Raw genomic sequence first — 27,042 nt, 5'->3', positions numbered from 1 at the left:
ATACATGCAACAAAACTTCACTTCTTATACAATCTTTTTCTGACTTCCATCAGCACCTCTGATGATCCCCCATTCTTATCACTTCTTCTGCACTTCTTAAATTCATATTGCCTTTAATTATCTTAACTAACAATTCTCATCTTTACCAATTTCCCCAATAATTCAAATAATTCACCTCACAAAACCTCTTGCAAACCTACAAACGTAATCTGTCGTCACAATTACTTTTCAAATAGTCCGTAAATTTACACCAGTCTTCTGTGGATCTCTGGTCCTGCTGGTTTCGAATTCTTCCTGTTAGTTTATCTAATTCTGCATAGTCCATCAATTTCAGCTGTTGGTGTTTTTTCCCCCGTCTTCGTTTTAGATCTCGTTATGATTCGTGTGGGAATTATCCTCTAGTCCAAACCCTCTTCCATACAGGATTCTCCAGGTATGCCCCACGGAGGACCTTAAGGTCCACAAATGACAACACTTTGGAGGTCCCAGGTTGCAACATGGTTAGATTGGTCTCAACTGGGGCCAGGGCCTTTTCAGTACTGGCCCCGACTTGGTGGAACGCTCTGTCACAAGAGACTAGGGCCCTGCAGGACTTGACATCTTTCCGCAGGGCCTGCAAGACGGAGCTGTTCCGCCTGGCCTTTGGTTTGGACTCAGTCTGACCCTTATGTTTCCCTCCCCTTATGGTTTTGATCTATGGGCTACTATTAAAATGAGGCTGCATTTTAAACTATATTTTAACCTGTATTTTAAATTGGTTTATTTTTAATTTTAATTAATTTTAATTGTAATTTTACTGGTGTTAGCCGCCCTGAGCCCAGCTCTGGCCGGGGAGGGCGAGGTATAAATAAAACATCATTATTATTATTATTATTATTATTATTATTATTAGATAAACCCTCCCTGACTGGTAGGTCATTCGGCCTCTGCTTAAAAACCTCCATGGAAGGAGACTCCACCAGCTCCCAGTAATTAGATAATGTTTATTTATTGTTTGTGATTATCTTTGTTATATTGTAGTTGTGTATTTTTTTTTTTCATGTTGCAAGCTGCCTTGAGCACAGTCTGAACTGTGGCAATGCAGCATACACGTAAAATTGTGTGTGTGTGTCTCATTATTTCAAAAGAGAGGGGCTGAGAACTGATGTGCTGATATACAGAGGATATATATTTATTATTTATTCACCTCATAAACATTTATGTGCACTACTTGACTGTAACAAACAAACCAACCTCAAAGTTGTTTACAAATAAAAGACAAAATGACAAAATTCTCAATACGAAAAACCAACAGCAATAATTTGGTTTTGTCATTAAACTGACAAATACTGAACCATATTCCAAATTTGTTTAGCATGAATACAAAAAAAGCAATGACTATTTGATTCAATTTTAGTTCCCCACCTTTGATAAGTTAAATATAACAATACTCTTTTTAAAAGATGGTATATGGTACCACTTCTGATTTTGCCTATTTCATTCATAGACTAGTTTAATGGGGGGGGGGGCTGCTCTACAGGATTGGTGGGTGTGCCTGAGAAAACTCTTTGTGGGCATCAAAAACCTGAGAGGTGCATTCATGGCATTAAACAGATTGTAACCAGTCCAGCAGAATGCATTTTATATCTACAAAGAGGACCAGACAGAGAATTCCATGTCCTCTTTATCTGAAACAATTATATCCCAGCCTTTTCCATTTTTATTTTTTTTTAAAGTTCAAGGCATAACCGAGCAGCATAACTAATGAATCAAAAAGCTGGGATCAAACATTAAGGTAGATAAACCTTAAGCAAAACAGCAACTGAGTAACTAATTAACAGAGAACCTTCACAGCTTGCTCCCTGCTGGCAAGAAGGCACAAGGAATTTTAGTTCTGAAGAAAACAGCAGCAGCTTCTCATGGTGAGGAAAATATAATAATTAGCTGGGCTGCTGAGACATTAGCCGATTCATCCGTTGTTTGACTTTAAAAGATTTCCACCGGGCAGCAGTTTAAAAATATATTTTTTTATGTGAGGAATTCTAAAAACTGCAGGTGTCAAGGGCCAACACACACAGCACAGCACAACACACACACACAGCTTCTGCTAGGCTCTCTCTCTCTCTCTCTTGCAGTTCCAAGCATTGGCCAGCAGGCTGCAGTGTTGGCAAATAAACGTTCCCCCACCTCCTGGCGCTGTCGGTCTCTTCTCTCAGACGGCAGCGCTGGGGCTGCAAAAGAAATATTTTTTTAAAATGGGGGGGGGGGAGTTGGCTGAGGTGCTATGATAATATAAGAACAGCCCTTCTGGATCAGGCCAGTTGCCTATCCAGTCCAGCATCTTCACAGATCCAGGGGTGTGGTGGCGGGGACTACAACAGCAACCCCTAGCTGTTCATCCTGAGCCCTCCAACCACGTCCTTCTACTGCCCCATGGCCTCTCCTGGGTCCCCTAAAGTGCCCTTTTGGGTGCGTTCATCACCAGTGTTTTGTTTTTTTAAAAATAATATTTATTGAAGTTTCAGAGGTGACAAAAACAAGACAACACATCACAATAAAAAATAAAATTAAAAAAGAAAAAAACAGAAAAATAGAAACAATTAAAAAAACAAATCAAACCTTCCATAACTTATCTTTCATTTGCTTGTTTCTTTGACCTCCTCACACCTCCCTTTTTTGTATTCTAGTTCAATTAGCTATTTCAGCAAATCCTTTCCATCTTTGTTTTTGTCCTATTATCTTAATATAATGTAACTTAACATTCTCACCAATTGACAATCTATTTTTACTTAATCTTTTATAACATTTCTGCTAAAACCACATAACTTCATTCCAACATCCTTCTAACATTCCTTAATTTTGCAATGTTTCTGTAGATAGTCTTTAAATTTCTTCCAATCTTCTTCCACCGACTCTTCTCCCTGGTCTCGGATTCTGCCAGTCATTTCCGCCAGTTCCATGTAGTCCATCACCTTCATCTGCCATTCTTCCCGGGTGGGTAGATCTTGTGTCTTCCAATACTTTGCAATAAGTATTCTTGCTGCTGTTGTAGCATACATAAAGAAAGTTCTATCCTTCTTTGGCACCAATTGGCCGACCATGCCCAGGAGAAAGGCCTCTGGTTTCTTCAGGAAGGTATATTTAACGTTCATCACCAGTGTTGAACGGTGCCTTTCTCCATTTCCCTCAGGCAGCAAAATATATTGGGCTGGCCCCGTCCCAGAGCAGAACCAGAGTGGTACTTGCAAACAGCTCTGGATCATTCGTGCCCATGAGCCAAGCTTGCATGCAAGGCCTGAAACGCACACCCATGTCTAGTGGGTGTGAAAATATACAGGGATGTCATTTTAAAACTCCCTGGGCTGCTTCCAGAACCACCCTTGAAAAGACAGGGCAAGCCGCTTCTGCTTGGAAAGCCCAAAGCCCATCTGCTGATCTGCCCTGCACCTAGAAATCACCAATGAGCGACATTTTCCTGCTCCAGATCTGCCCTCCAAAGGTTTTGGACTACAATTCACATCAGCCTCAGCCAGCGCGGTGCAAAGGACCACCAGAGGCAGCCCTGCTGTACCTTGTTTTCTACCTATTTGGGTGCGGATTTGGGGTGCGGGGAGGATTCCATAGGGGTTGCCGAGAGAGATTTGGGGAGAAAACAGCTGGAGCTGGATGCTGTTGCTGCAAAAGACCCTTGAAAATGCCCCCAGATACTTCTAATAACAGTTGCCCTTTTATCCACAGAACAACCCTGGGAGGTAGGTGTAGAATAGTGGGTAGACATGGCAGATGACACAGCGATTTCTCCAAGGCAGCTCTTTATTTTGTAAGCTGGAACAGAAAACTGAACAGCAAACAGCTCAGCCGGCCTGCTTTTATAGGCAGTCGGCTGTCAACATTGTAGCAACAACAACCCAGAGTTTACCCGCCTAAAATAACTGACGTGGACCTGAGTGAAAACTATCTACAGACCTGAGTGAAAACTATCTACAGTATCCCCCTGCTGGCCCATGGGTGAACTTCACTACATAACAGTAGGCTAGGCTGAAAGACAGTAACTGGCCCAAGGCCACCCAGTGAACTCTCTGGCTGAATAGGAATTCGAACCCGGCTCTCCCAGGTCCTACTCCAACATTCTTATGCACAGCACCAGACTGGGCTGGGCTGTGGCTAATCAGTTGGGCTGCACTCTGCACATGACTAGAGGCCCTCTTTCCTTCTTTTTTTCACAAGTTCCACGATGGTGTTCTGACACTTTAAAAAAAAAATGGCGTGGAATTAAACCTTGGCACAAATAAACTCCTTTCTCTCTCCCCCTCCCTCGCTGCTCTAAATCTGGATCTTCCAGCTGTCCGGGCAGCTTTTAAAGTCGCCCTGTTGTTAACCTTGAAGGGGCTTGCAGAAGGAGGTTTGACAATGGTCCTGTGAGGGCAGGACGGTTGGGTAGGTGGCTAAATATTTGTGAACCTGGGACTTCTGCAGAGGCAAGACCCTTCTGCTTGGACGTCCACCAACTCATCTTGAACTTGTGTCAAAGCTCAATTTTCTGCGACAAAAATACTGTGGCTTCCCTGCTGTTCCTCAATTGTTGTTCAGATTGGTCCTTCCTTTAAACCGGAGAGGGGTAATGATGGTGGTCTGGTTTTGATTACAGCAGGAGAGAGATGGAAAGAGAAAGAGAGAAGGAAACTGGGTGGAGGAAGGGCTGGGATTTGCTGAAAGCTTCTCTGCTCTCCTGCAAATCCTTCCAGATTCTGGGACTCCTCGGGCTGATAAGTGCAACCGGGTCTTTATTGCCTCAATTTTCCTCCCCAGAGCAGACTTCTCTGATGTGATGCCCTCCAGATGTTTTGGTCTACATCTCCCACCAGTCCATAAGAAAAGCATTGCATAATAATAATAATACAGTAATAATAATAATAATAATAATAATAATAATAATAATAATAATAATTTATTTATACCCCGCCCACCTGGCTGGGTTTCCCCAGCCACTCTGGGCAGCTTCCAACAAAACACTAAAATACAATAACCTATTAAACATTAAAAGCTTCCCTAAACAGGGCTGGCTTCAGATGTCTTCTAAAAGTTTGGTAGTTATTTTTCTCTTTGACATCTGGTGGGAGGGCGTTCCACAGGGCGGGTGCCACTACCGAGAAGGCCCTCTGCCTGGTTCCCTGTAACTTGGCTTCTCGCAGCGAGGGAACCGCCAGAAGGCCCTCGGCGCTGGACCTCAGTGTCCAGGCAGAACAATGGGGGTAGAGACGCTCCTTCAGGTATACTGGACCGAGGATCAGGCCAAAGGGTGCCCATTGGGTCCAGCATCCTGTTCTCACAGGGGCCAACCAGAAAGCCGAAAACAGGACCTGAGCAAAAAAACAACTCTCCCCTCCTAAAGTTTCCAGCCGCTGGGATCGCTGCCTCCTCTTCTTAGGAGTTTAAAACATCTGGAGGGCATCTTTGGGCTGGCTGGCTGCCGTCTCTCCTCCTCTCTCTAGTCTATCTCTCGTTCCCCCAGCCCAACCTCTTCCCAAAATCTCAGACAGGCTCCCCGCTGGGCACAGGCCATGAGGGAAGTCCCGGCTTCCACTGAACCATCACAAGCCCACCTTGACTCCACAGTCAGTATTAATATTGACATTCGCAAGCCAACCAAGTCATTAAACTGTTTGCACGTCTTGTGTCAACCAGTTTTAAAACCCAAGGGTTATTTTTAGGATGAGCTGGAGATGCTTACGAATTGCGGTGGAGTGGGGAAGCAATGGTAAAGTCCCCCCCAAGAACATCTCCTAGGCAGGCTTGCCCCACCAAAAGAAAGGCGGTGTTGTGCCCGTGTAGATTTCCTGACCCACACTTTTGCTTCAGTTTCAGATTTGCACAGAAGTTGTTACTCGTGGCGGATCGAACAGCAGGTTTCATTTCGGGTGTTTTTTTTTATTTTAAAAACTGGTATATTAACATCGACAAAAGGTGCAAAACTAGCAAAAAGGAAAACAAAGCGTCAAAAAATTAAAGCACAAAATGTCACAGCTCAGAAGGACAAAAGTACCAAGATCCAGGGCAGCTCCAAAGGGATATTAAAAGTATTCACTCATACAAAGGCTCCCTTGGCAAATAATGAAGATTTGTAAAAATAAAAGTATTTTCCACCTGTGAGTTCTGTCATGATTGAGAACGAAGGTTCCATATACAGTGGTACCTCAGGTTAAGTACTTAATTCGTTCCGGAGGTCCGTTCTTAACCTGAAACTGTTCTTAACCTGAAGCACCACTTTAGCTAATGGGGCCTCCCGTTGCCGCCACACAATTTCTGTTCTCATCCTGAGGTAAAGTTCTTAACCCGAGGTAATATTTCTGGATTAGTGGAGTCTGTAACCTGAAGCGTATGTAACCCACTGTAGTCTTAAATGAGCCAGACATTTGCAGATAGTGGTGGCAGCGAGCAACGGTGTGTCTCGGTATTTGTATAAGAAATATAATCATAAATTTCACAAATTATCATAAATTGGGGGGGGGGGGAGAGACTATCAGGGTAACTGTGGGCAAAGGTCCTGGCAGGGCCGCTCTGCGTTCAAAGAGGTTTGGTACCACAATGCCTGTTGCTATCTGTAACAGAAAGAGAACAGTTTCCATTCTGCATACAGAACGGGCTTAAACTGATTTGATTACCAGAGAAACCAGAAACCACCAAGTGGGGGGGGGGGTGTTCCAGGAGGAAGCAAAAAGGGGAAAGAGGCAAAGTTGCATCTGTCTCTTCTCTATAAATAAGGTACATTGCGTCAACACCAAAAGCAATTGGCCATCGTGTTGCTAGGATCTCCCCCTCTTTGTTTCCCCCTTCACTCTATTCCAGTTTTATAATTATGGTTAAAATCACACACAAGGTTTTTTGTTTGTGTGCGGTTACTTTGCAACAAGAATAGAATCGTAGAATCATAGAGGGGATCCAAGGGTCATCTAGCCCAACCCCTTCCAATATTTATTATTATTATTATTATTATTATTATTATTATTATTATTATTATTATTATTATACTGCCCTATACCCAGAGGTCTCAGGGCGGTTCACAAAAAAATATCACAACATATAAATTCAAAATAAAAACAATAACCCAATAATACGAGGTAAAGGGACCCCTGGCCATTAGGTCCAGTCGTTACCGACTCTGGGGTTGCGGCGCTCATCTCGCTTTACTGGCTGAGGGAGCCAGCATATAGCAAGTGGCCAGCATGACTAAGCTGCTTCTGGCAAACCAGAGCAGCGCGCAGGAACGCTGTTTACCTTCCCGCCAGAGCGATACCTATTTATCTACTTGCACTTTTGACGTGCTTTCAAACCGCTGGGTTGGCAGGAGCTGGACTGAGCAACGGGAGCTCACCCCGTTGCGGGGATTCGAACCGCCGACCTTCTGATCAGCAAGTCCTAGGCTCTGTGGTTTAACCCACAGCGCATGACTAATAGGCAGGGATAATGATGTGAAATGGCATCCAGGGGCATCTGCAAAACCGCATGTGTTCTCCACTCTGGGATTAAAACAGGGATGGGGAACATCTGCATTCCTCCAGATGCATTTTTGGACTCTGACACTCATCTGGCTCAACCAGCATGGCCAATGGGTGAGGGATAAGGACGGGAGTTGTAGTCCTAACATCTGGTGGGCAAGATGTTCTCCATCCGTATGTTGGAAGAAGCCAAGAGCTGCAATGGAGGTAGACCAAGTGGTACAGGCAAGTGAGGGTCAAGTTCAGAGATGGGGGAGCTGTGGCCAGCAGGGATAATGGTGGGAGTTGTAACTCCTATCTCTCCAACTCCTGTCAGCCCAGCCAGGGGTCAGGGATGATTGATTTATTTATCTCATAACATTTATATACAGCTTAACTGCCGTAAAACAACAGCAGCAAACCTGAAAACGGCTTTCCAAAAAATCAAGAAATAATTACAACACTGTACTGTACTTTAAAACCTTTTAGCTCATGTATTTTTCATTTCTGTTGGAAGCCGCCCAGAGTGGCTGGGGAAACCCAGCCAGATGGGCGGGGTACAAATAATAAATTATTATTATTATTATGTATTAATGATAATGATGACAACAACAACAACAACAACAATAATAATAATAATAATAATAATAATAATAATAATAATAATAATAATATAGTATACCACTCCATACACACAGGTCTCAGGATGCTTCACAACATAAAATCACACTATAAAAACACAAAACACATAATAAAAACAAGAACCCAATAATCCCCCTGCGCATTTTAAAAGGGCATTGGAGTAGTTTAAACTGCTTTAGCTCAGTCGGTTAGGGGGTCGAGCTAGCAACGCCAAGGTTGCAGGTTCGATCCCCGCAAGGGACAGCTGCATATTCTTGCATGGCGGGGGGGTCCCTTCCAACCCTACGATTCTACCGGATATCCAGGAGCTGATATACTGTGTACCAAAACGGCGAAGATGGGAGTCGGGAGCCCAGCGGCATCCTCCCTCCCCCTGCAGAGGCGCACCTGGGCACGAGGAAAGGGTTAATTCCCGGGCGAGGAAATCCCGCCCACGCCGCCCCCAACCCCGGACGCCGATTGGCTGCGCGGAGCCAGGTGCGCCCTCCCGTCCGGCCGCCATTGGACCGTCGGCACGCCGCTCCGCTCCACACCTCCGGCCGGGCTGAGGCGCCGCAGCAGCGGCGGCGGCGGCGCTCAGTTGGCGCGCAGCTGCTGCCCGGCCAGGCCGACGAGGGGACGGGAGGCGAGCGCCGCGCAGCCGCCATGGTGAGTCCGGGCGCGGGGTGGAGAGAGGGCGCCGGGCCAGGCCTCGGTCGGGGCAGCCCGAGAGAGCGCCAGGCACACGGCTAGTCCTCAGCGCGCCCAGGCGGAGAAGGCGCCTCCGGGTGGCGAGAAGGGAGGCGGCCTAGCAAAGCCCGCGCGGAGAGAGAGCCTCCAGGTGCAGGAGCAGTCTATCTCTGAATGCCTGAGGAGCGGGAGGCGGCAAGGGGAGGGTGACTCCCGCTTCCACATCCCACTTGCCGGTTCCCCCGGTGCCGCTTTGCAGCCTTTCTCAAGCTGTGGGTCCCCAGATGTTGTTGAACTACAACTCCCATCACCCCTAGCTAGCAAGGCCAGAGCTCAGGGGATGATGGGAGTTGTAGTCCATCAACATCTGGGGACCCACAGCTTGAGAACCGCTGAGAGGGACCGCATCCAGGTCTCTGCGGCCCTCAGGTTGGTTGTAGGACGATCCCTACATGGCAGAGGGTTGGACTGAATGAGGCTTGGGTCCCTCCCGACTCAAATCAATTATGCTTTGAAGGTTTGTACATTTCACTAACTTTACAATCATTTTGAGATTTCGAAACTTGACTTCCTTCCCCCTCTTTCTGCGGTTCCTTGAGGTTATTTTTAATATCATCTGCATATCCTTATTAACTTGATTTGCTCATATGTTCATCTGCTTTACATATATGCTCTAAGACTTTATAAGGTTCTATACCCGGTGACCTGACTCCCCTCTTGCCGTGTCTCCCATCCCATAAGACGGCCCTGCTCCCACCCGTCACTGCCCCTTGTCGGGTCGTCTGGCCCTTGAATATATGTCTGCACGGAATTGGAAATCGAGGCACCCCAAACTGTTTTGGGGAAACCCAGGGAGCACATTTGGAAAAAGATTTCCAAATGTCATGCACGCCCCAAAATACCCATTTTTGCAGAAGGAAAAGCTGCTAGTGCTGAGATACTGCGCCCCCCATGAGCAAAAGTGCAGACAAAAAAGGAGGACCCCCCTCTCCCCAGAAGACAAGATAGTTTAGGATGGTCAGTAAGGCTGGGCAATATATCATCCCGTACTGGTTTGAAGTCCATATTGGGATACCAGTTTCATAATTTTTGACCTGGTGGTATATCACGGAACATGGTGTGTGTGCTATGTAAAAATTACAATGTGGGGAAAACCGTGAAGCCAGCCAATGCCTCTACAGATCTCCATCCTTATTTCAGGCATCGTGATATATTGGTATATTGTGATGTTTAGCTGGTGATATATCACAATGTTGAAAGCCAGATATTGCCCAGCCCTGGGCACCATAGAATCATAAGAGTTGGAAGGGGCTCTGAGCATCATCTAGTCCCACCCGGTGCAATGCAGGGATATGCAGCTGTCCATATTGACTTCTGGGTGAAACTGACATGCCTTTGGCCTGATCCAGCAAGGCTGCTTTTACACCCTCAAGACCATGTCCTAACATCTGTTGAGACAGAAGCAGCCAGGATGTCGGAAGGACAATTCCGCTCAGGCCCCCCTGCCGCAGTCTCGGAGTCTGGCCTTGGGACCATCCGCATGCCCTGTGCCCATCTCTGTGCAAAAATGTCGCATTTGTAAGATTGGGAGGAAAATAGCACTTGGGAGTCTGCATGAAAGGTTTGGAATAGCCTTGCAGAGAGTAGATTCAGGTGTTTTGACGGATCGAGGATTTTAAAAGCATTCCGCTTTTTGCTTAGGATGCCAACAAAGGACATTTGCAATCATAAAGCGTTTTGAGGCTTAGCCTGATGACAGAAACCAATTAGGTTAATTCTCGCTGAGAAACAATGGCATTTTTTTGTCTTTTTAAAGTGGCGTGTTGTTATAGCTTTCTGACAAATGTAGAGGTTTTGCAGTTGTCGAGGTTTTAGAGTAGCCTTCCTCAACTCGGTGCCCTCCAGGTAAATTTGAACTACAGTTCCCAGAGAGCACAGCCATAGCCCAAGATGGCTTAGGTTGATGGGAGCTGTAGTTTGAAACATCTGGAAGGCACCAGGTTCAGGAGTGCTGTGCTGGAGTGTTAGTATTGGGACTATGGCCTTTCAGGTTTGCTGTGGCTATAGATATACTGCTTTGTGCATGGAGAAAAGTTGGGATATGAATATGATGAAGAATCTTCAGGGATACCTTTCTATAAATGGACATGTGATTCCCTGGACCTTCTATTCTCATTGATCTTAGCCGTTGAAGGCCCTCGAAGTGACAAGAACAGAGGAAGGAAGGCTTGAAGGCTCCCAGCTTTATATTATAGCTTTCCTCCTTTGGAGGCAACTCAGGAAGCTATTTTGAGACAGGGTAGAGGAGAGTTTGCAAAGGGATTGCAAGGAAGGAAGAGTTTAAAATACTGGAGTAAGAATATACCAGATTATTTTCTGGTATATCTCCTGAAACAGCAGGAGCAGCCTCTCTGTAACCGTGACATTTTAAAAAATGAATTTATTTTAAAAGAGAAACGAATGAAAAAAAAGTCAGAGCAACTGTTTATAAAAAACGAACAGGCAGCTGTAAATCTGCCTTCCCGTCATGCGTCAGAATGGAGTCCTGCGGTGTGTGCATTTGTGTGTCCCAGGAACATTTCTCGGGTTTGTGGGCTCGGCTGGCTGCTGACCCTCCTTGCAAGCAGAGACCCCCGCAATGGCGGCTGTTGCTCAGGCTGCCCCCTCTCTGTGGTGGTGGTGGGGAGCCTGCCTGCCTGCCTGCTTGCTTGCTTGTCTGCCTGGTGACCTTTGCTCCTCGAAAGAGAGGCTGTTTTGCAGATGCAGGGCAGAGGCCTTTTTGTTGTCCAGCCCCCGGGGAGGCCACTTTTGCTGCCTGCTTTTCCAAGAAAACGCTCGCCTGCCTATCGCAGCCCCCGGATTGAAGTTGGATGAGTTAGTGGGTGGAGAAGCAGGAGGGAAAGATCAGTAACCCCCCACCCCCAACCCTTGAGCTCTGACGCAGTTCGTTGACGTGGGTTTGTATTGTGCCAAGGAGAAACCAAACAGTGGTGGGGTTTGCATTCAGTGAAGCGGCGAGGGGGGGGGCAGACTCAGAGCCTGACATCTGGGGCTGCTGCTCAGTAGTTGCCTGCAAATTTTGTAGCAGAGCTTTCCTCCCGAACTGCAAAAAAAAGGGCCTTCCAGGGCTTCTCTGTATCTCTTGGAAACGTCATTTCCCATGGCATGTCTTTCCAGGGGCTCCCTAAGATAAAGGGGTTTGTCCTGCTCAGAGCAGACTCGCTGCATTTCTTTAGTATCTTTACGTCTTAAAATTTGGTACACTGCTTGACGGCTTTAAAAAGCCCTCAAAGCTGTTCTGCAAAAAAATAACAAAATAAAAATAGTTGCCGATAAAAACTAACAATAATCTAAAGCATCTGAAAAGTTGAAATGACAGTAGATGAGAAACAGATCAAAACTCAACTTTCTGGACAGGCTTAGAATTCTACAGTTGGAAGGGACCCCATGTGTCATCTAGTCTAACCCCCTACAATGCAGGAATCACAACTAAAGCATCCAGGATAGATGGCCAACTAGTCCCTGCTCAAAAACCTCCAGTGAAGGAGAGTCCACCACCTTCTGAGGGTTCTCAGACTGTCAGAAAGTTCTTCCTGATGTTGAGAAAGAATCCCCTTTCTTGTAACTTGAATCCATTGGTTCGGGTCCTCCCCTCTGGGAGCAGGAGAAAATAAGGTTTGCTCCAACTTCCATGTGACAGCCCTTAAGGCAGGGGTGGGCAACCTAAGGCCCATGGGCCGCATCCGGCCCAATCGCCTCAATCCGGCCTGCGGATGGTCCAGGAATCAGCGTGTTTTTACATGAGTAGAATATATCATTTTATTTACAACGCACCTCTGGGTTATTTGTGGGGCCTGCCTGGTATTTTTACATGAGTAGAATGTGTGCTTTTATTTAAAATGCATCTCTGGGTTATTTGTGGGGCATAGGAATATATATATATATAGTCCGGCCCACCACATGGTCTGAGGGACGGTGGACCGGCCCACGGCTGAAAAAGGTTGCTGACCCCTGCCTTAAGGTATTTGAAGACGGCTATCATATCTCCTCTCAGTCTCCTTTTCTGAACCTTTTCCAACTCTGCAGTATGCTTTTTGAGGCGAGCCTACCAGAACTCCAAATGCGGTTGCAGCACAGATTTGTATACAGTGGTACCTCAGGTTAAGAACTTAATGCGTTCTGGAGGTCTGTACCTGAAACTGTTCTTAACCTGAGGTACCACTCTGGCTAATGGGCATCCCGCTGCTGCCGCACTGCCACCACATGATTTCTGTTCTCATCATGAAGCAAAATTCTTAACCCAAGGTACTATTTCTGGGTTAGTGAAGCCTGTAACCTGAAGCATCTGTAACCTGAGGTACCACTGTAGTGGCATTATGATTTCGGCAGTTTTATTTTTGGAGGAGGAGAAGGGATCCGGCCCCAGTTGTGATCCTGGCTCAGTCCCAGTGGCTCTGGGAGGTTTGCAGAGGCTTCCATGAGAAAGGATGGTTTCCGTTTGCTGTTTTTCTCTTTCTCTGTGTGCTTTTCGTTTAGTTTCTTTTTATCTTACTGTATTATGAAAACGTTTTAATAATTTTTTAATTTTTTTTTAAAAAAAGGTTAGTAGAGCATGGGTTGTGGGTTCAAGCTTCCTGCATTGGACTAGATGAGCTCTGGGGTCCCTTCGATCTCCACGAATCTTTGCTTCCATGATGGAGAAGGGAGCCAAGCCAGGTTGAGAACAAACAGCAAGCAAGTGGGTGGATGACAGTTATCTAACTCTCCCTGATAAGGAGCTATTGACAGGAGATGGGCGCATTTGCATGGGCGATAATGGGCTACTGTTTGCAGAGCTGGGCTCTGGTGCTCCTGTGCCTGGGCCAAGAGGCATCAGTGAGTGCCCTGTGTGCCAGGGCTTGCCTGGCCCTTTGAAAAAGCGGCACCCATCTCCCGAGCGTCATGAGTCGCCGTCCTCTGCGGTCTTTTCCCCCAGCCCAAGAGCACGTGCTGAATCCAACATCAGAACGACACCATTGTGGCCTAGTGTTTAGAGCAGGGGTGGGCAATCTAAGGCCCGGGGGCCGGATGCGGCTCAATCGCCTTCTAAATCCAGCCCAGGGACGGTCTGGGAATCAGCGTGTTTTTACATGAGTAGAATGTGTCCTTTTATTTAAAATGCATCTCTGGGTTATTTGTGGGGCGTGCCTGGTGTTTTTACATGAGTAGAATGTGTCCTTTTATTTAAAATGCATCTCTGGGTTATTTGTGGGGCATAGGAATTCGTTCATTTCCCCCACCACAAAATGGTCTGAGGGACGGTGGCTGAAAAAGGTTGCTGACCCCTGGTTTAGAGTGTCAGCCTGGGAGAGCCAGGGCTCAAATCCATCCACCCTCCACTCAGCTACAAAGCTCACTGTGTAATACTCGGCCCACTCACTGCGTTCTCTTGGCCTAACCTACCTTGCAAGGTTGTTGTGGGCATTAACTGAGCAGGGGAAGAACCACACACACTGCCTTAAGCCCCCTGGAGGACAAACCTGGGGTGCCAATGCAATAAATCAAGCGGTCCCATCTAAATCAGTAGCCCTAACTTAGCTGTGCCCATTCATTTTTATTTTATTACATATACCCCCACATTTTTCCCAGTGTTCGAAATTAGTCAGAAATTAAATGGAAAGCAAAATGTCACTTAAGAGGTGGATCTGAAATATTTCCATTGGCGCTTGAATTAGTTTGATGCTGGATTGTTTTATTTGATCTTTTAGTGTTTTGTAAACGGCTTTGAGATTTGATCTCAAAAATATAAAGTGGTATAGAAATGTTAACAACAACAACAGTCAACGGGGGGTGGGGTCGGCTCCTAGACATTCCACTGTGGCAACTGCAGCCCAGGTTTAAGGTGCCATTTGGCTATTAGATTACCGTATTTTTCGTCCTATAGGACGCACCGGCCCATAGGACGCACCTCGTTTTTTGGGGTGGGGAATGAATAAAAAAAAAATATTTACCCCCTCCAGCCGCGGCTGCCGCCCCAAGCCTTGCACACGCCTGCCCGAAGCACGGGGCACCCTCCGAAGGGCTCCGCGTGCTTCGGGCGGCAGGCTGCCACCCCAAGCCTCGCGCGCCCAGCGGGAGCTCCTGCCGGGCGCGCAAGGCTTGCAGACACTCGCCCGAAGCACGGGGAGCCCTCCGGAGGGCTCCCTATGCTTCGGGCAACAGGCTGCCGCCCCAAGCCTTGCGCGCTCGGTGGGAGCTCCTGCCAGGCGCGCAAGGCTTGCGGACAGCTTCCTGAAGCCTGGAGAGCAAGAGGGGTCGGTGCACACCGATGCCTCTTGCTCTCCAGGCTTCAGCGAAAGCCTGCATTCGCCCCATAGGATGCACACACATTTCCACTTCATTTTTGGAGGGGGAAAAGTGCGTCCTATGGGGCGAAAAATACAGTATTTATCTGAGTCTCTAACACTATTTTCCCCACTCTACCCACAAGGCACTCCTGGTGACATACATGGTTCCCCCGTCCTCATTCAAGCCCCACAACAACCCTGTGAGGTAGGTTCGGCTGGGAGGCAGTGACTGGTCCAATATCGCACCCAGCTGAGTGGAGTGCTTGAACCCTGGTCTCTCCCAGGTCTTAGTCCAGTGCTTTAACCACTGCACCACACTGTCTCTCTCTGTCCCCTTGCTTTGTGGGGTGTCAGGGGCAGGAGGGGGCGAGAGAGGCGGTGTGGTGCCCTTCCTACCTGTGATGCTTCAAACACCTTTTCAGGCGTAGAGGAACTGAGCAGGGCAGCCCTCCAGCCTCTTGGACTTCAGCCAGGCTTAAAAGAGCCTTAAGGCAGAGGCTCCTTGAAAGAAGGATGAGCAGGAACCTGAAAGGCTAAGCCTGGCTATTCTTTATTGGGGTGGGGAATCCTTTCCTGGAGAAAGAGGGTCTCCTTGGATACTCTAGCCCTGCATTTCATGTGGGTTTTTTTCCCCAAAATGCAAGCGACTGCTAGCAAAAATAACACATGCAAAAGCTCTCATGAAGCCTTACTTTTGATGCATTCCTCTTTCTTGCAGTCAGTTGGATCGTTCCTTTGGGGTGGGTGAGGAACACGAGTTGCTTTTAAGAGAGCCATGGATTTTGGCGGGGGAACGTTCCGCGGAGAAAGGCAATTTGGGGGCCTCTGGTAGCCCTGCACTTTTTGAAGGCTGCCCTAAGCCGATTAGGGCAAACATGAGAGGAGTCCAGCTGGCTTTAGGGAGTGGGTGGTTAGCGTCTTCCAAATTGGGGTGGGGGGTGGGGAAGCAGCCCTAACAGGCCCTTGAGAAAGTATTCTGAAATCCTTCCCTGCTCGTTGGTCAAGTTGTGGGTTTCCACTCACCCCTGCCTCCTTCTATAATTTGGGACAAGCAGTTCAAAAACAATTGCAAAACCGGGATAAAGAACCATCTCCAAAGCCTTGTTGGGAGGGGGGGAGAGAGAGAGAGGCAATGCTTAGGCATTTCTTTCCCCACCCAACTCTTTCATGTTTGGCAAAAGCAGAAGGTGCGGTAAGGATTCAGGGATCCAAAAACAAAAGCCCTGGAGCCAAGCCGCATCTCTTTGCCAGCTTAGGGAAATCCTTCGGTGCATTCTGGGTGTGTAACACCACCCTCTCTTCAGGGCAAGCTTAAAACATGCTCTGTAAGCTGGGGATGGCAGCCTCCCCATTGTTGCAGCTATGGGAGCAGTCAGAAGGGACTCGGCACGTTATTTCCCCCTAAGGAATACTGGGAACTGTAGTTTGAGGGTGCTGGGAATTTTAGCTCCATGAGGGGGTATGCTACAGTTCCCAGGATTCTGGAGGAGGGAGGAGGAGAAAGGAGTTTTATATGTGCCATAGTGTGCATGCTGCTTCCCTCTCTCCTCAGTCCCTGCCTCTTCCCCCCCCCAAAAAAAAACCCCTCCTTCCTGTCCAGAATTTTTCAGCAGGAGGGAGTGCCTTTCCCCAGGAAACAGGGTGTTGGGAATGAGTTTCCAAGAATCATAGACTCTGAATTGTAGAGTTGGAAGGGACACCCCCACCCCAAGGATCATCTAATCGAACTCCCTACAATGCAAGAATCACAGCTGAAATGATCACATGACAGGTGGCCTCCCAAACTCTGTTAAAAAACCTCCAATGACAGGGGAGGCCACCCCAGAAGCTGTACGGTTTTTGGGGAACCAGGCCCTGCCATGAGCCCAGAGTGTCCAGCAAGACTCGGACTTGCTGGCTTTCACCCGGCCATCTAGCAGGTCAAGCTTAGAACTGGAAGCTTCTGAGTTTCCCTGGAATCAATTGTTTAACAAAATTTGTAGACTGCACAGTAATAACAATAAGTAAGCACTTTGCATGAAGCAGGGCAAAGGGTTTATCAAAAATACAGATAATATCAGTAAGAGTTGATTTGCTTGGGTTGGCTTGCTGAAGCAAAGGGCTGAATCCAACAAAGGCCTGCTGTGGTTAGGACTAGCATTGAATACGCCCTGAAGCCTTGTACCCAGAATCAGTCCTACTTGGAGTAGACTCGTTGAAATCACTGTATTTTTCGCTCTATAAGACGCACCAGACCATAAGACGCACCTAGTTTTTTGAGGAGGAAAACAAGAAAAAAAATATTCTGAATCTCAGAAGCCAGAACAGCAAGAGGGATCGCTGTGCAGCAAAAGCAGCAATCTCTCTTGCTGTTCTGGCTTCCGGGATAGCTGCACAGCCTGCATTCGCTCCATAAGACGCACACACATTTCCCCTTACTTTTTAGGACGGAAAAAAATGAGTCTTATAGAGCAAAAAATACGGTAATTGATACAGCCCAGAGTTTTAAAGCAGGCACTTTAAATGAGTATTACTTGATGTCAAGAGGCAGGGAGTTCCAAAGCTTGCCGTCCTGAAAGAGGAGCTCCTTGCAGATGCTGAACAAACGTTAGGTGGCGCTTGGGAAAGTGTTGTGTTTCCCCCCCCCCCCAGTGTTTATATCCTGCACTTCAACAATAGGTACCCAGAGAAGCGTGTAGAAAAGGAGAATAAACAAACATTAGTTGAATAGAAAATGGCAAGAATGAGCTGAGATGGGATCTCTTGCATTGTTTGGGTCTAAGTTTACACGGGCAGGACGGGAGGTGGGGAGAGAAGTTTGCATGTGTTGCAAAAGTGCACAGCTTTAGGGTTTGCACAGGAACCACATCGCCCTTTTGTCTGACATTGGCTTTTCCCATGTCTGAGGGTTTTGAGGTTCCTTACGAAATCCACAAGCCCTGTTCAGTGCCTTTGGGAGAGGACTATTTCCTCTTCCTTCTGATCTAGGCTTGCCCTCCCGACAATGTCCCACGCCTGGCTTCTAGCAATGTTGGAGAAATCTGCCAGGAACGGAAACAGGAGTGGAGATTGCTGTGATTGGCATTTTCGCTGGAAGTTCTGGAGCAAAATTTGCTGTTGTTGTTTCCTAGCCCACAAACTTTACGTAAACTTTTCTGTGTCATTTCCCCCTTTTCGCTGAGATGCACTGAATTTGGCTAAATAGTTCATCACATTCCTTGCGAACAGCAGTGTAGGTTTTGCCGAACCATAGCAGAAGGGAGACGCTGTGGGTTGGAATGAGCACAGAACAGGGTGGAAATTTCTGCTTCCTTACATCCCATTTTCCCTTTAGAAGATGTGCTTGAGGCAGGGGGATGTGTTTTCAGTGTGGGTCAGTGGAGCGCCCAATGTGGCTTTGCAGGTTGCCAGTGGAGGAACTGCTGCGTAAACCTCCTTAGGCTCCTCTTCCCCACGCCAAAGCTCAGAGAGGACACTTTATCTTCTAGGAATCTGGGGATCGCCAGGATCTCTTTGTTCCATTCCCCGGATTCCCTCCTCAGTACCCAACCAGCCCTGGCTTGCCTTGGCTGTTCCAGAGGCTGACTTCCTTTTGGCTGGCTGCGACCAGATTAAGTGTGTGTGTGTTTGGCAGCAAGGGCGGGGGGGGGGGGGAGATGTTTTGGCTGGGCATCTCCACGCACAGCCGTAAGTCCGTAAGTCTGTGTAATGAGCCTGGCAGGTGGCAAAAGCTCTTTGCCTGAGCCAAGGCGGCTGGCGCTCAGAGCCAAGCTTCTGGGGCTCCGATCCAAGAGGTGGGGAGAGGAGGGAGGACGCCTCTCTTTTTCCCTTGGTCCATCAGGTAAGGCTCAGGAGAGGCGGAAGTTTTGCTCGAGGCAGAGAGGCAGCTGCTTTAGATACCAAACCCCTCAGGCAGGCTATTTTTCAGTTGTTTTCATGGGAACAACAACAAAGAGACAAGTTGTGGTGGGACACAGAAAGCTCCCTTCTCAGCTGCCACCAGATCCTGGGTCCCTCTAGCTCAGTGTGGTCTACACTGACTGGCAGCAGCTCTCCAGAGTTTCAGATTGTGGGAGGGCCTTTCTCAGCCTTACCTCGAGAGCTGCGGGGGGATTGAAGCTGCAACCTTCTGCACGCAGGGCACCACTGAGCTAGAGCCTTGTTGGGTGTGCTTAGGGGGAAGATTTGGCGATGGGGACAGCTTCCCTGCAGCAAAGTTGTTGCTTCGTTGCAAAGGGCACTATGCACCTCCTCTCCCTCTCCAAGCCAAGAGAATGCATAGAAGATGAGACTCCTAGAAACAGCAGCTGGATGGATGCAGTCATCCTTCTGAATCCAATTGCAGGTTTCCCACGATGGGCATTTGGTTGGCCACTAAGAGAACAGGAGTCTGGACTAGATGGGCCATTGGCTGTTACATCATGGAGGACAAGGACATTCATTGAAGAGAGGACAGTTGAGGCCTAGTAGCCGCAGTGGCTATGCTCTGCCTCCAGTCCCGTGTTCGAAATTTGCCAGGTGCATTTTGCACCTGGCTGCAGGTGGTGCTGTGGGTTAAACCACAGAGCCCTAGGGCTTGCGAATCAGAAGGTCAGCGGTTCGAATCCCTGCGATGGGATGAGCTCCCGTTGCTCAGTCCCTGCTCCTGCCAACCTAGCAGTTCGAAAGCACGTCGAAAGTGCAAGTAGATAAATAGGTACCGCTCTGGCAGGAAGGTAAATGGTGTTTCCATGCGCTGCTTTGGTTCTCCAGAAGCGCCTTAGTCATGACCCGGAAGCTGTACGCCGGCTCCCTCAGCCAGTTAAGCGAGATGAGCGCCGCAACCCCAGAGTCGTCCACGACTGGACCTAATGGTTAGGGGTCCCTTTACCTTCACCTATCGACCACTTGCCGCCAAGTGAAGATACCTGGGTGCCAGGATGGTGCCTGACATCTCCATTTGGAGGTGCATGCCTGTGGATCCTTGGATCTGGACTGCCTTCACACACTTAACACCACATCCTTTAGAAATCTGTCAGAATGAATTTCAGGAACCTGAATGCCTTTTCTGTGCAGCCTGAGCAGGAGCAGTGAACAATGTTATAGTTAATTGTTGCAGCCAGCACTCCCCCTCCCCTAGAAAATTAGGTTCCAGTGCTGCGTACATTTGAGTACCCCTTGGGGGGGAAAGCACAGGTGCCCCTGAAGGACCAGGTGCACAGCCTGGGAGTCATTTTGGACTCACAGCTGTCCATGAAGGCGCAGGTAAATTCTGTCTCCAGGGCAGCTGTTTACCAACTCCACCTGGTACGCAGGCTGAGACCCTACCTGCCCGCGGACTGTCTTGCCAGAGTGGAGCATGCTCTAGTTATCTCCCGCTTGGACTACTGCAATGCGCTCTATGTGGGGCTACCTTTGAAGGTGACTCGGAAACTACAACTAATCCAGAATGCGGCAGCTAGACTGGTGACTGGGGGCGGCCGCCAAGACCATATAACACCGGTCCTGAAAGACCTACATTGGCTCCCAGTACGTTTCCGAGCACAATTCAAAGTGTTGGTGCTGACCTTTAAAGCCCTAAACGGCCTCGGTCCAGTATACCTGAAGGAGCGTCTCCACCCCTATCGTTCTGCCCAGACACTGAGGTCCAGCGCCGAAGGCCTTCCGGCAGTTCCCTCATTGCGAGAAACAAAGCTACAGGGAACCAGGCAGAGGGCCTTCTCAGTAGTGGCACCCGCCCTGTGGAACGCCCTCCCATCAGATGTCAAAGCGATAAATAACTACCTGACATTCAGAAGACATATTAAGGCAGCCCTGTTCAGGGAAGTTTTTAATCTGTGATATTTTAGTGTATTTTTGGTTTCTATGGAAGCCGCCCAGAGTGGCTGGGCAGGGTACAAATAATAAATTATTATTATTATTATTATTATTATTATTATTATTATTATTATTATTATCCCAAGATACCACTGTCTAACGTCTTTCCAGCAACCCTGCAAGGTAGGCGAGGCCTAGAGGCTGGCTGGCAGCTTTCCTAGGCTCCTGCACTGCCAGCTCCTGTCCTGTACAAGTTTGCATGGATGTTCCTGGAAGCTTCCTTGCACAGAGTCGGCTCAACGCCTACGCTAACCGGCAGTGAAGACTCTCCAGGATTTCAGGCAGGGAATTCTTTTCCCGGCCCTGCCTGGAGATGCAGCCATTGGGGATTGAAGCAGGGGCCTTCTGCACGCCAAGCAGCTGCTCAGCTTACAGTGCTTCCCCAAGCAGGCAGCCCCATCTGCCCTTGCAATGCCTGCCTTCTGTGGGACGGAGCCTGAGAGTGTACGGGGGGGGGGTGTCTGTGGGAATGCCTTTAGCCAATTTCCCTCTTTCCCGCAGGTTGCAAAGGGTGCCTTCTCCCCCCCCTCCCTTCACCAAAGCCACAAGTGTGGAGCCAGCCAGCTCAGAGAGGAAGAGATTAATAAGGGTAGTGCTGTGGGTGGGCAGTGTCTCCGGTTCCAGCAAAGACTGCGAAATCCCGGCAGGGGAAGTGATTCACTGGCCTGGGAATGGCAAAGGCTGCCTTTATCTCCCTTTCACACCGTTTCCCTCTGGCTGTGAGCTCTGGACAAGGAAGAGGCAGCCCGGGACTCTGAAGTATCCCAGGCTCTCTTGACGTCTGTGATTTTGGGGTGCGAGAAGGAGAGAGAGGGTCCCACAAATCCCCCCAGATCTGCTGGTCTTTCTCACGGGCCGGGCTAACAAACAAGGTGAGCAGGGTTTCCCCATTTTCCTTTTTTTCCGAGGCGGCAGAGAAAAGACTTGGAATGCATTTGTGTGTGTTTGTTAAAAAAAGTATAATAATAGGAGAAAGTGTGTTTAGAACTGTTTTTTTCCCTCCCCTGTGCAAAGGAAGTTGTTAGAGACAGATACGCTTGTACAAACTTGTTCTCCTTATGCCAGATTTCTAAAAAGGCGGGGTGCCCGCCCCCCCCCCCAATGCCCCTTGGATTGAGCCATCATGTTTGTATTGGGGCTTATTTTTAGCTGGAGGAGGGCTTCCCGAGAGACTCTGGGGCTTGGCCCTGCCTGTGGCAACCTTCTCCCAGGTTGAGCGCCTGAGCCCTTGAGTGAGCATAACCAGGCCCAGCCTGCCTGTTAATCGCTTCTGGATAACAGAACAGTTTAACGCCTACTTAACTCCTGTCCAGGCAGCCTCCACCTCACTTTTCCTATCCACAACCTGTATATTAATAGCCAGTCTGTTGCTTCCTGTTGGTTGGCTTGCGTCTCAGAAACGGTCGTTTTTTTATTTCTTCTTTGTTCCGAAACAAGCAAGGTGGACTTTGTCACCTTGGTGCCACCCTCTTGATAGTTGTCACCCATGCAATGCAACTGCGGTGTTTTTGCATCGTGAGGCTCTTCTGTTTGGGAGTTGACCTGGAGCTCAGGTGCTCTTGCATGGATAAAATTACAGGTTCGCTCCCCGGTGGGAACCCTGGAGAGCTTCTGCCAGCCAGGGGAGGCGAAGCTGAACTCACTGTGTTTGTGCTGTTAACACAGTGCGCTGTTGGGGGGCTTGTAGAAACACCTCGGAGACCTCCAAATATAAGAAGGGAACAAGTGGTGGGGAAATGTCAATGGATGTTCAGTGTTAGAAACTGAGATATATAAGCTAATCACCAAATGGCACCTTAAACCTTGGTTAAGGTCACCACAACAGAATGTCTGGACGTCATTTTTCCTTCTGCAGGGACATTTATTGTTATTCATTTCATTTCATTTCTATACTGCTTTATATTAAAAAAAGCAACTTTCAAAGCACTTGAAAATATCAAATCAAACAATCCAGAATAAAACAAATTAAAGATTCAAGGAAAATATTTCAGGTCCTACTCTTAAGTGGACATTTTGCTTTCCTTGTACAGTGGTACCTCGGGTTACAGGCGCTTCAGGTTACAGACTCCGCTAACCCAGAAATAGTACCTTGGGTTAAGAACTTTGCTTCAGGATGAGAACAGAAATCGTGCTCCAGTGGCACAGCAGAAGCAGGAGGCCCCATTAGCTAAAGTGGTGCTTCAGGTTAAGAACAGTTTCAGCTTAAGAACAGACCTCCAGAACGAATTAAGTACTTAACCTGAGGTACCACTGTATTTATTTACCTACCTGCCCCATAGCAGAATTACTCTAGGAAGCTTGTGTGGTGCAGTGGTTAGAGTGACGGACTGGGACCTGGGAGATCAGGGTTCAAATCCCCACTCAGTCATGAAGATCACTGGGTGACCTCAGGCCAGTCACAGCCTCTTAACCTACCTCACAGGGTCGTTGTAGGGTTTAACTGAGGAGGTGGGGGGAGAACCATGTACAGTGGTGCCTCGCAAGACGAAATTAATTTGTTCCGCGAGTCTCTTCGTCTTGTGGTTTTTTCGTCTTGCGAAGCACGGCTATTAGCGGCTATTAGCGGTTTTAAGAAAAAGGAAAAAAAGTCGCAAGAACTCGCAAGACGTTTCATCTTGCGAAGCAAGCCCATAGGGAAATCCGTCTAGCGAAGCGACGCAAAAACCGAAAAACCCTTTCGTCTAGCGAGTTTTTCGTCTTGCGACGCATTCGCCTTGCGGGGCACCACTGTACTCACTGGAGGAAAAGGTGGGATATAAACGCAGTGAATAAGCTCTTACCTGCTTAGGAAAGCTGGAGGGATCAGCCAGATGGAGATGTCAGCAACCAACGTAGGCAGCCAGAAATCTCCACCTGTTCGCAATTGGACCTGCGCTAGTTGCAAAATGCGCCTGGCGCCTAGCTAATTTCTAACGCTGGTGACCCCCTTCTCTCTCCTTGATCCAAACACATTTGCACTGTGTCCCCCCACACACACACCCCAGACTTTACCCCTCCCCAGCAATACTTTGGAACTAGATTTGGGGAATCCTCAAGGCTTCTCCATGGGGGCTGCAAGAGGACATTGGATTCAAATGACCAGAAAGGAGATTTCAACAAAACACAGTTCTCCCCACTCGTTTAATCCTCACAATAACCTTGGGAGGTAGGTTAGGCTGAGAGGCAGCGACTAGCCCCCCAGGTCATCACCCCTTGAGCTTCATGTGACCAAGTGGGGATTTGAACCCTTCCCCCCCCCCAAGGTCCTACTCCAACATGCTAAGCATGCTGACTCTTGTGCTAAATGGGGGGTGTGGTAGGAGAAATCGGCAAAAGCCACAGGGAAGCTGCTTGAATACAATAGAGCCTCCTGGAGTCTGATGCCCTACCAATGTTTGGGGCTGTAGCTGCTCCTGTTGTGCTGCCTGGGGCTGATGGAAGTTGCAGTTTGGGAAGGATGGAATGCAGCAAGACTGAGCTTGCCTTCGCTTTCCATTGTCAGGACTGTGTCGCCAAAAATTGTTTGAATTGCACACAGAACTTTGCACCTTCACCAAAACAGGGGCTTTGGAAAAAACAAAACAAAGAGTACTACTGTACTAGTCTCCAGGGGTCTTTTGGAGATACAGTGGTGCCTCGGGTTACAGACGCTTCAGGTTACATACGCTTCAGGTTACACACTCGGCTAACCCAGAAATAGTGCTTCAGGTTATGAACTTCGCTTCGGGATAAGAACAGAAATCGGGCTCCGTCGGCGCAGCGGCAGCAGGAGGTCCCATTAGTTAAAGTGGTGCTGCAGGTTAAGAACAGTTTCAGGTTAAGAACAGACCTCCAGAATGAATTAAGTACTTAATCCGAGGTTACCACTGTACTGGAACTGGCTCAAAACAAAACAGAAAACGTTGAAAGGGCACGGCCTGCTGTATCTATTTGGCTGCTGGGGCGCAGGAGACAAAACTGGGTTTATCCTTTGGATCATAGAATTGGAAGGGACCCCTGAGGCTCATCTGGTCCACCCCCCGCAGTGCAGGAAGCTCAGCTGAAGAATTCATGACAGACAGCCATCCAGCCTCTGTTTGGAAACTTGCAACAGATGAGAGCTTACCACCTTCCAGAAGTTCTTTCTGATGTTTGTTCCTTGAGTGGTGGATTTGCAGGGGCGGGGGGGGGGGGGTTAGGTGTGAAAAGGCTTCCCCTAATTCTGGGGACTTTGTGGAGAAAATCCCAAGTGCCAGTGCCCTCTGTGAAACCCTCCTTTCTGAAGAAGCAACGCGGATTCTTCTACTTCACCTTTTCTGGGAAAGTGGAGGTTCCTCTTGTCAACTGTGTCAACTGCACGGTTTCAGACATCTGGGGCTGGTTTCTCTCCTCCGCCAGCTTCCACGCATGTGACCGCATTTGTTCCACTGCCGTGCAAAATAACTCTCCCTTTCTGCCTGACCCGAGGCCGCAGGGAAAGAACTTGATGTGAAAGACATTTGTCCCTTGATGCAGCGCAAAAAGCCGCTGACTTCCTGTATAAGCTCATGGGGTGTGCGGCAGCCGTGAAGAAACAAATTACGTGCTAGGGGCCATTAGGAAACAAATTGAAAATAAAAGGGCCCGTATTATAATGCCATTACACAGATCTATGGTATAGGCCAGGGGTCGGCAAGGTTTACCTCGCCTGGGCTGGTTCACCCCAGTGGAGATCCCTCCATGGGCCGCATTGTGCACGCACGTGATTTCCAGCATCTTCGTCTGCGCAGGCACAATTTCCGGCGCCGCGGAAGCGAGTCCCTGTGCCGTACTGCGCTGGTTTAGCGCAGGGACTCACAGAGCAGGTGGCTCGGTTCAGTGGCGGCTCGTGGGCCGGTTAAACAACCCCTGTGGGCCGCTTGTGGTCCATGGGCCTTAAGTTGCCTACCCCTGATGTAGGCCATGTTTGGAGTACTGTACTCTCTCTGTGTGTTTTGTGGGGGTTGTGCCGTTGGGCTCCACAGCCGATTTCTGCTCCCTGTAAGGCTTCCCCAAGACACCAGTTCCTGCTTTTGGCTCATGTGACTCAAGCAGATGGGCTTTAAAGATGCATGCAAACACACACACACACACACACACACACACACACACGGCTCCTCTTACCCCTCCGAATGTCAGGATGCAACCCCAGGCTCTTCCAGGCAAGAAGCGATCACCTCTTGGTATGCATGAAGCTGGCGCAAAATGCCCTTCCCTTGCGCCAGGGTTTCACTCGCACCCAAAGTGGATGGTTTTATTTTTATTTATTCTTTCCTGGTCAGAGCATCTGGGCCCCTGGATTGTGGAGAGGTGAGTCCTGCGAGGGATTGGGGCTGGGAACTTGGGGATGGGAGTTGTTGTTTTGTCTCTGGTTTTTTTTCTTTCTTTCATTGAGGTTGCATCCAGTGCTGGCCCTAACTCAGAGTTGTTGTTGTTGTTTAGTTGTTTAGTCGTGTCCGACTCTTTGTGACCCCCTGGACCAGAGAACGTCAGGCACTCCTGTCTTCCACTGCCTCCCGCAGTTTGGTCAAACTCATGCTGGTAGCTTCGAGAACACTGCCCAACCATCTCATCCTCTGTTGTCGCCTTCTCCTTGTGCCCTCCATCTTTCCATCCTCAGGGCTGATTTCCTTCAGAATGAATAGGTTTGATCTTCTTACAGTCCATGGGACTCTCAAGAATTTCCTCCAGCACCATAATTCAAAAGCATCAATTCTTCGGTGATTAGCCTTCTTTATGGGTAGACCTGTTGAAATGAATGGCCACAACTAACTCGGTCAGGCCCATTAATTTTAGTGCATCTGCTCCGAATACAACTCAGCTGACTTGCAACACTTAGTTTTTTAAGGCCACCACATGCGTTAAATAGAACCTCATTGTTCAGGAGCAGTATAACTGCAAGGGGCTGATGCTGTTGCTGCATGTGGGGCCACCCTGGCCTTATCCTGTGTGTGTGTGTGTGTGTGTGAGAGAGAGAGAGAGAGAGAGAGAGAGAGAGAGAGAGGGAGGGAGGGAGGGAGGGAGGGAGGGAGGGAGGGAGGGAGGGAGAATAAGACCTGTAAGGTAAGAAAAAGATTTAAGGAACCTGGACAGTTAAGACCAGTCAAAGGGCTCATCTTGCTTTCAGGCCATGGGAGCTG

At 48.4% G+C, this 27,042-nt stretch overlaps 1 protein-coding gene across 4 annotated transcripts in view; it reads left to right on the top strand.

The window, feature by feature from the left end:
- Positions 1-8,636: 8,636 nt before the first annotated feature.
- The window catches only part of ECE1 (endothelin converting enzyme 1), a 63,657-nt gene continuing 45,251 nt past the window's right edge, over positions 8,637-27,042 (top strand). Inside the window, exon 1 of one of the 4 annotated variants that reach the window (XM_081923133.1) lies at positions 8,637-8,744. In XM_081923133.1, coding sequence (XP_081779259.1) covers positions 8,742-8,744 — 3 coding nt within the window. In that variant the 5' untranslated portion in view covers positions 8,637-8,741. Of the gene's footprint in view, positions 8,745-8,808; positions 8,917-13,398; positions 13,504-21,555; positions 21,799-27,042 lie in introns of those variants that run through there. The other 3 variants (XM_081923135.1, XM_081923132.1, XM_081923134.1) reach the window with 3 other exon arrangements.

The sequence above is a fragment of the Podarcis melisellensis genome, assembly GCF_964234715.1.
Source record: "Podarcis melisellensis genome assembly, chromosome: 8".
NCBI classification, from domain to species: domain Eukaryota; kingdom Metazoa; phylum Chordata; class Lepidosauria; order Squamata; family Lacertidae; genus Podarcis; species Podarcis melisellensis.
Note: the sequence above shows the minus strand (reverse complement) of the source record. Positions and strands in the feature narration are given on the sequence as shown.